Source organism: Diorhabda carinulata, chromosome 9, assembly GCF_026250575.1.
Source record: "Diorhabda carinulata isolate Delta chromosome 9, icDioCari1.1, whole genome shotgun sequence".
Taxonomy (NCBI): Eukaryota; Metazoa; Arthropoda; class Insecta; order Coleoptera; family Chrysomelidae; genus Diorhabda; species Diorhabda carinulata.
This window is the reverse complement of record NC_079468.1, coordinates 4,551,138-4,563,834: the sequence shown is the minus strand read 5'-3', so window position 1 is coordinate 4,563,834 and position 12,697 is coordinate 4,551,138. Positions and strand designations below refer to the sequence as shown.

Genomic DNA, 12,697 nt, shown 5'->3' with positions numbered 1-12,697 from the left:
ACCTTCGGGAACATGAAGTTACTTGTTAAATACAGTACAATAAAACATGTTTGAAACATTTAGGTAGATTGTAAAGTCTTTTGTTTGGGCTACAGCTTGGTTACAAAAAATATTTGCGAATGGGACATCAGTGACAGAAAAAGTCACTACCCAAAGAAAGTATGCACCAAGCGTGGATCACTCACTCCAGGGCAGAAGAATGTTAAAAATGATCCTTTAGTGAACCCTGTCGACATACTGTTACCATCGCTGCATATTAAGCTCGGCCTGGTGAAAAAATTTTTAAAAGCTATTCCCAAAGATGGCAGTGGATTATTATATCTGAAAGAGAACTTTCCCAAACTCAGCGAGGTAAAAATTATAGAGGGAATATTTATTACTCCACAAATACAAGAATTTATGAAGGAAAGAAACTTTAAAGGAAACTTTTCTTAATAGAAAAGCGCTACCAAGGAAAAAAGGCCAGGAATGCTAGCATACTTAAAAGGGACCTACTAGAAGCCAAACATTCAAGAAAATCATAGCCATTTATTCTACACTAAGGAATATTTTTTCAAGTGATTTTTGTAGTTTTTATAAAAATATATATCTTGCTGTCACAAAGAAACCTGATGTATCAATTTTTCTTTGATATATTATAAGTTTTCGTGGGACAAAAAAAGCTTGAATTTTGTTGACCAATGTTATGCGGATATCTGGGTATATGCACCCAGATTTGGCAACAAAGCTGAAAGGAAATAAAGTGAATAAAGGACACGTTAGGGATTCAAACTCAAATTCTAACAAAAACTTAACAAAAAATGGAATTTCAACGATAACATCCTTTGAAAAAGTAATTTTTTATTAGTTTGCATTACTAAGATCTGCTGTATTTGTCCAGGTAATATTTCAAGAAATACTCTTCTTAATATGGAATTTAATGTACTCGTCGTTTCAGTGGATTGTTTAAAATTTCCTGGACTGGAAGAGTTAAGTCTAACCATCATACTATCATCATTATGCATGATGCAAGATTATAGTGATAGGAGATGTACAAGGAAAAAAGTAGAGGCCAATCGCCTTTGAGATGGTTTGATCAAAGCAAAGAAGTCTGAGATACTTATCGTTCAATAACAGAAATATTCTTGAAATCTGCAAGGTGGACGATCAAGTGTTTACCAGTTAATTTTCACTAGTATCTGCTACTTTGCAGCAGCTATATTTGGTCTGGTGTTAACGTGGAAGAGTAACACCTCTTGGAAGTGACAATCTTGTCTTTTGCGTCGATTTTGAATTTTAATTTGCTGCAAGTCACCATAGTAAAAGGTTGCGTTGATTGCTTAATATTCGTTTAAGAAATTACCTCTACAATCCCAAAAAAACCGTGGTCAACACTGTCTCTAGTGATGAGAAATGTACAGGGAATAAAAGTAGAGGCCGATCGCCTTTGAGACGGTCTGATCAAAGCAAACAAGTCTCAAACCACGTATCGTTACACCAGGCTGAAAATCGAGAAATATAGAAAAGGGAATAGAGACATTCCAAAAAGATCATAACCTTCATCTCAACTTGCTCCACGAGACCGCAGTAGAAGGTTGCGTTGATTGCCTAATATTCGTTTAAGAAATTACCTCTACAATCCCAAAAAACCGTGGTCAACACTGTCTCTAGTGATGAGAAATGTACAGGGAATAAAAGTAGAGGCCGATCGCCTTTGATATGGTCTGATCAAAGCAAACAAGTCACAGACCACGTATCGTTACACCAGGCTGAAAATCGAGAAATAAAGAAAAGGGAATAGAGACATTCCAAAAAGATCATAACCTTCATCTCAACTTGCTCCACGAGACCGCAGTAGAAGGTTGCGTTGATTGCCTAATATTCGTTTAAGAAATTACCTCTACAATCCCAAAAAACCGTGGTCAACACTGTCTCTAGTGATGAGAAATGTACAGGGAATAAAAGTAGAGGCCGATCGCCTTTGATATGGTCTGATCAAAGCAAACAAGTCACAGACCACGTATCGTTACACCAGGCTGAAAATCGAGAAATAAAGAAAAGGGAATAGAGACATTCCAAAAAGATCATAACCTTCATCTCAACTTGCTCCACGAGACGGCAGTAGAAGGTTGCGTTGATTGCCTAATATTCGTTTAAGAAATTACCTCTACAATCCCAAAAAACCGTGGTCAACACTGTCTCTAGTGATGAGAAATGTACAGGGAATAAAAGTAGAGGCCGATCGCCTTTGATATGGTCTGATCAAAGCAAACAAGTCACAGACCACGTATCGTTACACCAGGCTGAAAATCGAGAAATAAAGAAAAGGGAATAGAGACATTCCAAAAAGATCATAACCTTCATCTCAACTTGCTCCACGAGACCGCAGTAGAAGGTTGCGTTGATTGCCTAATATTCGTTTAAGAAATTACCTCTACAATCCCAAAAAACCGTGGTCAACACTGTCTCTAGTGATGAGAAATGTACAGGGAATAAAAGTAGAGGCCGATCGCCTTTGATATGGTCTGATCAAAGCAAACAAGTCACAGACCACGTATCGTTACACCAGGCTGAAAATCGAGAAATAAAGAAAAGGGAATAGAGACATTCCAAAAAGATCATAACCTTCATCTCAACTTGCTCCACGAGACCGCAGTAGAAGGTTGCGTTGATTGCCTAATATTCGTTTAAGAAATTACCTCTACAATCCCAAAAAACCGTGGTCAACACTGTCTCTAGTGATGAGAAATGTACAGGGAATAAAAGTAGAGGCCGATCGCCTTTGATATGGTCTGATCAAAGCAAACAAGTCACAGACCACGTATCGTTACACCAGGCTGAAAATCGAGAAATAAAGAAAAGGGAATAGAGACATTCCAAAAAGATCATAACCTTCATCTCAACTTGCTCCACGAGACCGCAGTAGAAGGTTGCGTTGATTGCCTAATATTCGTTTAAGAAATTACCTCTACAATCCCAAAAAACCGTGGTCAACACTGTCTCTAGTGATGAGAAATGTACAGGGAATAAAAGTAGAGGCCGATCGCCTTTGATATGGTCTGATCAAAGCAAACAAGTCACACACTACGTATTGTTATACTAGGCTGATCATCAAGAAATATGGAAGGAGACAAAAAAAGGGAATAGCGACATTCCAAAGAGATCACGATCCTCATGACTGAGAAAACGCCCCGAGTGAGAGAGATATTTGTCGTTCAATATCAGAAATATTATTGAAATCTGCAAGGTGGACGATCAAGTGTTTGCCAGTTAATTTTCACTAGTATCTGCTACTTTGCAGCAGCTATGTTTGGTCTGGTGTTAACGTGGAAGAGTAACACCTCTTGGAGGTGACAATCTTGTCTTTTGCGTCGATTTTGAATTTTAATTTGCTGCAAGTCACCATAGTAAAAGGTTGCGTTGATTGCCTTATATTCGTTTAAGAAATTACCTCTACAATCACAAAAAATCGTGGTCAACACTTTCTCAGCAAACAATTGTACATGATGCAAACTTATAGTGTTGGTGATGTACAGGGAAAAAAGTAGAGGCCCATCGCTATGGTAGATATTTAATTCGTAAAAAAAAGGCGATGAATGAATATATTACAGATAGGGAAGACATTCAGAAAGAGAAAGGATGATTAATGTATTGCTGCCTTAGTTTAGCGAAAATAAAGAGTGTAGGAATATTTAATAATATTCAAAACATCGTATTATTTACATACATGATTACTTACATACGTACAGGTTTGGTCCCACTTTTACCGTTGTCCGTTGAATCGGAGTCACGCATGTTTAGTACGCAACCAAAGAGAGATAAAAATATGATTCTCTTTTTACTCGCAACCGACCTCCACCTATAAACATTCCTATTCTATCTTTAATAATATTTCTATGGACACCTTGTTGGCGCGTGATTCTTTTTTCTGATTTCTTACCGACTATGACCATTCATCATTTTTTAGACAGAACAGTCATAAAAAGATAGAAAGTGGGAGGGAAATAGTAGAATGATACTTTAAATCACCTGAAATTACTCTATACTTTTTCACGAGTTTCATTTTTTACCGCCCTTTAAGAATTTGAATTTATGATACAATCAGAAAGGAAGATTCATAAATTGACTAAAAACTGTACCGATGTTATAACAATATTATCAACTTTTCAAACAAATAATACTTATAAATAATAAAATTGAAAATCCACCTGCTTAGATATTTTTTTGTTTTGGCTAGTAATGAATTCACGCGTCAATGTATAATAACCACAATATGCAAATTTCTGATCGTTACACATATAACTGTAGGTGTCGTATCGCTAATCACTATTCTTGGATATCGTCCCAATTATATCCGCTATAGGAATACAAATAGGATCATTTGTAGAAACAGCGACATCTGTAATTGCTTTCGACAGTTTCATGTTTTCTGGTTTCTGGAATAAGGCCAAATCGGTATGACATATTGCACTCAAGTCTTGAATTTCGCCGTTATGCGCGACTGGAATTACGTAGAAAATTCGGTTTATCTTCGCCAATTTGAGCATGTTAGTGACAACTTGAGAAATAACTTCAGCAAAGTGTTGAAATTAATCAAGAATTGGAATTTCGTTACGAAACTCTTATTTCAGGAGCAACTTAGTGACGTTGAGATTACGACTATCTGCATTTAATCGTATTAATCTCTATGCAACAAACTAACGAAATGTATATAAAAAAAATCGCTACTGTTACATGGCCGTGAGTTTAATTATTCAAATATGTATCTCCACAAAATAGCTTTTTGACCAGAATTCAATAGTACACATACATACTGCTGCTAATTAAAAAAAAAACATCTTCCTTCGTTAATATTTACCAAAAAAGTGAAAATATAGTTTCATATCTGTATAATATTCATATTAATAAATCCGTGAACATAATAAATCTATACAAAGATGGCTGAAAAAACTGACAGCTGACAGAAGTCAAAACGAATCTTTTGAAAAAGAATGTGATTAATGTTATACGGTCAATCGAATACAAATGAGCTTTTGTAGAAACAAAACCGTTACAAATTATTTTTTGTCTAATTCCTTTCTTTTATTACACATTTTCTTAACGTACGTTGTAGTAATTTACTCATTGATTGAATAAAGTTGGACGTGACAAGTCTGGACTGCTGAATTTTCACTAGTATCTGCTACTTTGCAGCAGCTATGTTTGGTCTGGTGTTAACGTGGAAGAGTAACACCTCGTGGAAGCGACAATCTCGTCTTTTGCGTCGATTTTGAAGCTTAACTTGCTCCAAAAGACCGCAGATGAAGGTTGCGTTGCCTAATTTTCGTGTAACAAATTTCTTTCTTTACTTTATACTTTTATTCAGGAGTATAAGGATAGACCCATGTCTATTAAGCCAGCAACCTTGGAGCCCAATTTACTAAGTTGTTTGAGCCCAGCTCCGTTCCGATTATATTTTGGACATAGCTGACTCCAAGCTCTTCCAAAATTTGAAGCCCTGTAAAACGTCGATCCCTCTACGGTTTTTGATCGTTAAGAAATCTAACTATGAATATATTGTTACTAAATCACAGAAGCCTCTAGTTTCTAATAGAACATTGTAGATTGTTTTGGGGAGTCGTTTTGGTTTTACATCCACTCTGCAGCTATACCTGGAAGATATTTTGTACAAAACTCTACAACTCATTGCTCTGCTTCCAAAATACATAGACACTTCTCAATGGAGGCTATTTATTTTGGGTTCTTGTGTTCCACATCCCTAGGTGTTAGTACCTCTCCTTCAAGGTACTTAAGCTTTCTAGAGATATAGGCAGATGTTCGCAGGATCTGCAGTTTTTGTTCTCTGCCCTGCCAATCGTCTTGAGGTCAGAGCAGTGACCTGTTAGAAGACCGATCACCATTTTCATGTCGTTTGTGGTCATCACGAGAAGTTATTAAGACTCCTTGGTTGATATGGTTATTAATATTTTGGATTGATTCAGTGTTTCTCCAGTAAGACTCCATCTGATTATTTAGCCATTCGTTCTGTTCGTTATTAATATGACATCTCGTGAGATCCCCTTAGGGTTCTGGTCCAAGATATGGAATCGTTGCCCCTTTTTGGTAAGTTTGCCTGCTTCCCCATTTCCTGGTATACCAGTAAGCCACATTAGGGTTACTTTGTTTTTGTTAGCTAGTGCTTTTTGAGCTAATTTGGATGTGTACTCAATAGCTTTCAGGCTCTTCAAGGCGGCTTGGATATCTGAGAGAATGTAGATGAGCTTTTTAGGGAGGTTTCCATCCAAACACTCCCGAGCACATTTTTTTATTGCTAGCAACTCTACCTGAAAAATGGTGAGTGATTTTCCTATAAGAGATTGCATTTTGGTCCAGAAATTTCCAGTGCAGCTCCTTGCGCTAGCTACTAGAACATGGTGAAATGTTCGAGATAAAACCTCATCATATAAATACAACCGACTGGAGAGTCGGATCAGTAATAGTATTTCAGTTCGCGTTAAAACTCAAATCGCGGATAGTGAATGATTTTAGTGAACAGTTCTTTCAAAATATAAATTGGTTATGTACAGCTAATCGCAATGAAAGATTGAAGCATTTTTTATTATTTAGGGTTTTTTCTATACCGATAAAAGTGTCAGAGCAATGCAATTGAGACTTTATATGTTTTCTAGTATGAACCAAACCAAAGTTATGACCTTTTTCGGTTAAAAAAAAAACAACAAAGCCTATCGCTTGGCTTGTCTTGCCCGTCAGATATTCTATTTTATTTATTTACTCGTTATATTATTCTCCTTCAATTTATTAATTATTGATTCTCTTCTATTTTGATCTGATGTTTCATTTTTTCATTTAGCGAAGCAGACATCGAGACAAATTGGTCGAAATCTTTGGAATGGAGAGGAGACGTCAGGTACGCGTAAATGGTGGCCAAGGTAATAGCGGATTACTATAAATCAGTAAAAAGAGAGAGAAAATTGAAGATCGAGCTTCTGGGCAATGATAATGGCTTTCTAAATTATCACCCGTTTTATTTTACACAAAGAACGTTGTTTGCAAGGTATGCATAGTTTTAAACAGGACCGAACTATGGATTAATTGTACCATAAAAATTCTTTAACGTTTCGTATAGTTGAAAATATTTTTAAATTCTGAAATAATTAAAAAAGTATCAAAAAATAATAATCGTTTTTGGGCAAATATTAAGAGTGGACTACAATATGTTAGTTTGAGTTATTGAATCCTTCAGTTAAAAACTGCGTTGCTTTGTGTCAAAACTTGATATATCTCGCTGTGTATTCGTCTTTGTACTTATTTGGTAATGATAACAAATGTTATTATTAAAACAAAAGAAAGCTGACCGATGTTATTATATAACGAAAATAGATTTGTCATACATAATAACTACTATCTAACCAATTTGATAACTGGGTCAATAATTAATTTAATGAAATATATAAGTATGATAGAAAAATGTAATAGTTAAAAAATGTTATAAATATTGCACTACACCTGTATGAAGATGATTTATGAAAACCTTTTACTTAATTTCCTCTAACCATATTTTTAAGACACTTTTTTACATTTCTTTTTATACTTCCGTGATGAAGAGACCCAAAATTTCCGTTCTAAATCTTACTACAAGTTCTAAACCTCATCTTTTGGCGACTTATGATAAAGAAAGTGGGAAAATTCGAATATTTCAATTTTATACATCATGAACGCTTATAAGCATTGACGATAATTATTAATAATATGTGAAAAAGCAATTAAAATTCTACTTTTCTATATAATCTCCAAAGAAATTGAGGCATTTTTTATAACGGTGGACAAGCTTCGAAATTTTCCTCCATAGTAATCCCTACCTTCGGAATTGGACGTTTTGGGACCAAAATACCATACCATTAGGAAAACCCCTCCCTATTTTTCACGTAGAGTTACTAGCAATGAACCTATGCGCTCAGAAAGGTTTGTATAGAAACCTCTTTAGAAAACACTTTTACGTTTAAAGGCTATTAAGTGACATTATGCTGGTGGTCAATCTTCTGACAGGACACTACTCCATCAAATACCATATCAAAGACGATAGGCATGGCACAACCACTACAGATTCTGCTAGCAAGCTTTGGAAGTAGCAGAGCATCTACTCATTCCATCAATAGGGTTGGGTACCTCGAGGAAAAAGAAATAAAACCTTGGGAAGTGAGACACAACGACCCCAGAATAGTAGCCTCCTTTAGGAGGAGTTTCCGTATATTCGGAGCAGAACAATAAGTTGCAGAGTCTTGTTGAAATTATCTTCTAGGTTTAGGTGCGGAGTGGCTGAAAACCTTCTGAATAGCCCTCATATTTGATTTAATTCTGTAGACACAGTATGTTTCACAAAGTATCATCTGATTTAGAGAAATCGTTGCGATTCATATAATAATTCGAACAATAGAAACAGAAAGCTCTGGAATTTTAAGTAGTTTTCGCTAGAGAACCAGCAATTGTCAATATCGCGCTTAGAAAACAGAAAGCGTTTTACTGATACATACTATGTCTATAAAGGCAAATCATCACCTCGTTCTCGAGTATCCAATGAAGGCATGAAGCACATCCGTCATAGATTCGCCTCTAGCTCAGAAAAATCCACTCGATGTGATAGTAGGGAACTAAACATTCCTTCGATATCAGTTTGGAGTGTTTTGCGTATGAGTTTGTACAGATTTTAATTACTATAAGCTTTGCATGAAGGTTACAAAGAAGAACGTTTTGAGTGTTGTGAATTTATCCAAAGCTAAATGGTAGACGTAATTGTGGAAAATGATAACGAAAAGCGTTTGGTGATGAGGCAACATTCCAGTTGAGTGAGAAAGTACCTGAACTGATCTAAAGATGGCTGTAGTTGCTTGAAGAATACCGCTGAATTAGAAAGTATTTAATCTCTACAGCTTCAAGTTTGAAGATGCCTCGTTGTTTAGTATTTGCTTGGCAGCCATCAATAGTGAACGTTTTCAGTGAATTGGTGAACGTGGAAAAAATTTGTCATCGTTTTGTGATACAATCATTTTATTTGAAAGGCGTTAGCCCAATCAATATAAAAGCTGAACCAGATTCTACACTGGATGAGTTTTCTCTCTCACCAGCTTTTCAGTGCTCGACTAAATGAGGTGACGACCCCAGAAATGCTGAAGAAAATTCAAAAATTGGTACTGGATGATCGTCAACTGAAAGTCCGAGAGCTAGTAGTTTTGTTTACAATTGAACAAAAACAGAGTTGTGAGGATGTTTCCATCGTAATTTTTATAGAAATAAAGCCAAATTTTTGCGCCGTTTCATAACCATCGATTAAACTTTACACTCGAAACAAAATAACGATCAAAAGAATGGACTGAAAGGGGAGAACCGGCTCCAAAAACGTGAAGAACGTTCCATCTTCAGGCACGGTCATGGTTTTCTGGGATGCGCTTGGAATCATTTTCATTGAATATCTTGAAAAAGGAAAAAACTATCAACGGCAAGTATTATGCGAATTTATTGCAACATTTGAGCGAAGAAATCAAGCAAAAATGGCATCAAATAGTGTATGGTGCTAAAAGGAGATTATGTTAAAAATTTTTTTTTTCTTTATTGGGCCAACCTCGTATTTTGATATTTTAGTAAACTATCTCTTCCCTTATTTAGAAACGGATTCAAATAACTCAGACTATCCGATTCAAAAACTGACATGTTTCGTAGAATCTTTGTAATCGAATAGATTATTTGTAACATACTCTTAATACAAACCCATATTTTCAAAATTTGGGCGCAAAACCGGAAAATTATCGAAATAATTTTGTCGTCCCTGTGTATCAAATTGCAGAAATCCGATACTATGAGATATATCCATGTTACTATGGCATCTATCGATTGACAAAACTCCAATTTAATCATAAGTCTCATTGCATTTCTTCATTTCCATACATACGCGTATTATACAGGGTGACAGCTGAGACAATTTTTTTTCTCAAAAAAATCCATATAAAAATTCATATTATCTACATATTCGAAAGGGAAACGTTGTATTATAGAAAAATCGAAAGAAGGACATAGGTAATATCATAAAACAATATACCCTCTTTTCTTTGATTATACAAGGCGAGTTATAAAGCTTTGAATTTGAGCTTTTGGAAGAGAATTTGATGACAGAAAACTTTTGTCTCCGATTTTCACCAAATTTTGTACTTGGGCGTTAAATGATAAGGGGATTCCTAAAAAGTTGTCAGTTTTCAGAAAAAAAATTGTGTTTGAAGAAGGGAAAATTCGGGAAAGTCCATGAAAATTGGATTTTCAGAAAAACCACATGTCCGATTCATAAACTGACATGTTTTTTAGAATCTCCGTCGACGAATACATGATATCTGATTATTTTCAACATACTCTTAATACAAACCCATATTTCAAATATTTTGGGAAATTCCGGAAAATTTTCGAAATATTTTTGTATAAAATTGAATAAATCCAATACTATGAGATATATCGATGTCTTTATGGCATCAATCGATTAAAAAAATATCTCACTTACTCAACGGTTTCATTGCATTTCTTCATTTCCATACATACGCGTATTATACAGGGTGAAAGTTGAGACAAATTTTTTTCTCAAAAAAATCCAAATAAAAATTCATATTATCTACATATTCGAAAGGGAAACGTTGTATTATAGAAAAATCGAAAGAAGGACATGGGTAATATCATAAAAACATATACCCTCTTTTCTTTGATTATACAAGGCGAGTTATAAAGCTTTGAATTTGAGCTTTTGGAAGAGAATTTGATGACAGAAAACTTTTGTCTCCGATTTTCACCAAATTTTGTACTTGGGCGTTAAATGATAAGGGGATTCCTAAAGAGTTGTCAGTTTTCAGAAAAAAAATTGTGTTTGAAGAAGGGAAAATTCGGGAAAGTCCATGAAAATTGGATTTTCAGAAAAACCACATGTTCGATTCATAAACTGACATGTTTTTTAGAATCTCCGTCGACGAATACATGATATCTGATTATTTTCAACATACTCTTAATACAAAACCCATATTTCAAATATTTTGGGAAATTCCGGAAAATTTTCGAAATATTTTTGTATAAAATTGAATAAATCCAATACTATGAGATATATCGATGTCTTTATGGCATCAATCGATTAAAAAAATATCCAACTTACTCAACGGTTTCATTGCATTTCTTCATTTCCATACATACGCGTATTATACAGGGTGAAAGTTGAGACAAATTTTTTTCTCAAAAAAATCCAAATAAAAATTCATATTATCTACATATTCGAAAGGGAAACGTTGTATTATAGAAAAATCGAAAGAAGGACATGGGTAATATCATAAAAACATATACCCTCTTTTCTTTGATTATACAAGGCGAGTTATAAAGTTTTGAATTTGAGCTTTTGGAAGAGAATTTGATGAAAAAAAACTTTTGTCTCCGATTTTCACCAAATTTTGCACATGGGCGTTGAATGATATGGGGAATTCCAAAAAAGTTGTCAGTTTTCAGAAAAAAAAATTGTGACGAGGGGAAAATTCATGAAAATTGGATTTTTGGGAAAACCACATGTCCGATTCAAAAAATTATAAGTAGAATGGTGTCTCACCATATAGGCATCTTCTTAGTTTTTAAATGTGCGGTTTTCTTAGAAAAGGACACACTGTTGGTGATTAGTGATTTTTTGTCCTTTCCTTTACTCAAGATAAGCTACCTTATGATAGAAATATGCAGTATATACATTAAAAGGGGGCTATATTAAGTAAAAACTTTCCCTTCTAATATAAAGACATCATATCCATTCGATCATTTTTTGATTTTAAAAATATGAACCTAATAAATACAAAATCAAATGAATCTATCTAACGCAATAAAGGATTCCCTCCGTCTTTAGAATCTAATCACTCCAAAGTCCAGAAATAATTTTTCAGGTATCTGTTCGTTGGATTCTTCTTGAAACTTTGAGAAGATAGTCGGTCCCTGGCGTAAAAACTTTACCGGGACGTTATTCACTTAAGTTTTTGTTACAGCTTTATGAGAAATAATAGTAGATCACGAATGTTTCCGTAGATGTATAAATCAGTGAAAATAACGTCGCATTTTATCACCCTAAAACTTCAGAACAGCATGCAGATGTGCTCTTATTATTTAGTGCGTCATAAAAGCGTAGGTATCAACGAATCTCAATTATTCAGAAACGTATTCGGATGGTCTCATTAGTTAAATAATTTTTATTTATTCCTATCGCCCTCAATTCTACCAGACACTTTTATTGATTTGTATTCAAGGATGAATTATTATTCAGAAACTGTCTTCGAAATGTTTTATCACCCACACATTCAAACTTTTTACAACTTAGAGTTGATGGTAAAATTGGACATTCATCAAAATGAGCATTTTTGTGGACATTACAGAAGAATAAACAAAAGCATTTTAGGGACCATTTTATCGAACGTTCTGGCGAGCATTCTAACTGCTTCGAACTTTTTGCATTTCTGTTCACATTGTAAATATAAACAGAGTGTACTATTAAAAAGTGTGAATTCTTAACGGCACAATAGATAACATTGCCAGGGCAGTTAACCTATTTTTTTCTAAGAGAAGTTTTTGTTTGTTTCCAGTCTGTATTATTAAGAGTACGTTTATATTAACAACTTTCGCTTTCAACTATAATCGTACTTGATAATTAATTATTTTCAAATATTGCTTG

The 12,697-nt window shown here is 34.7% G+C and overlaps 1 protein-coding gene across 1 annotated transcript in view; it reads left to right on the top strand.

Annotated features, from left to right (window-relative positions):
- The window catches only part of LOC130897792 (alpha-L-iduronidase), a 55,788-nt gene that overhangs the window by 16,891 nt on the left and 26,200 nt on the right, over positions 1-12,697 (top strand). Inside the window, 1 exon segment of the mRNA XM_057806696.1 lies at positions 6,830-7,033. Within this exon segment, the coding sequence (XP_057662679.1) occupies positions 6,830-7,033 (204 nt within the window).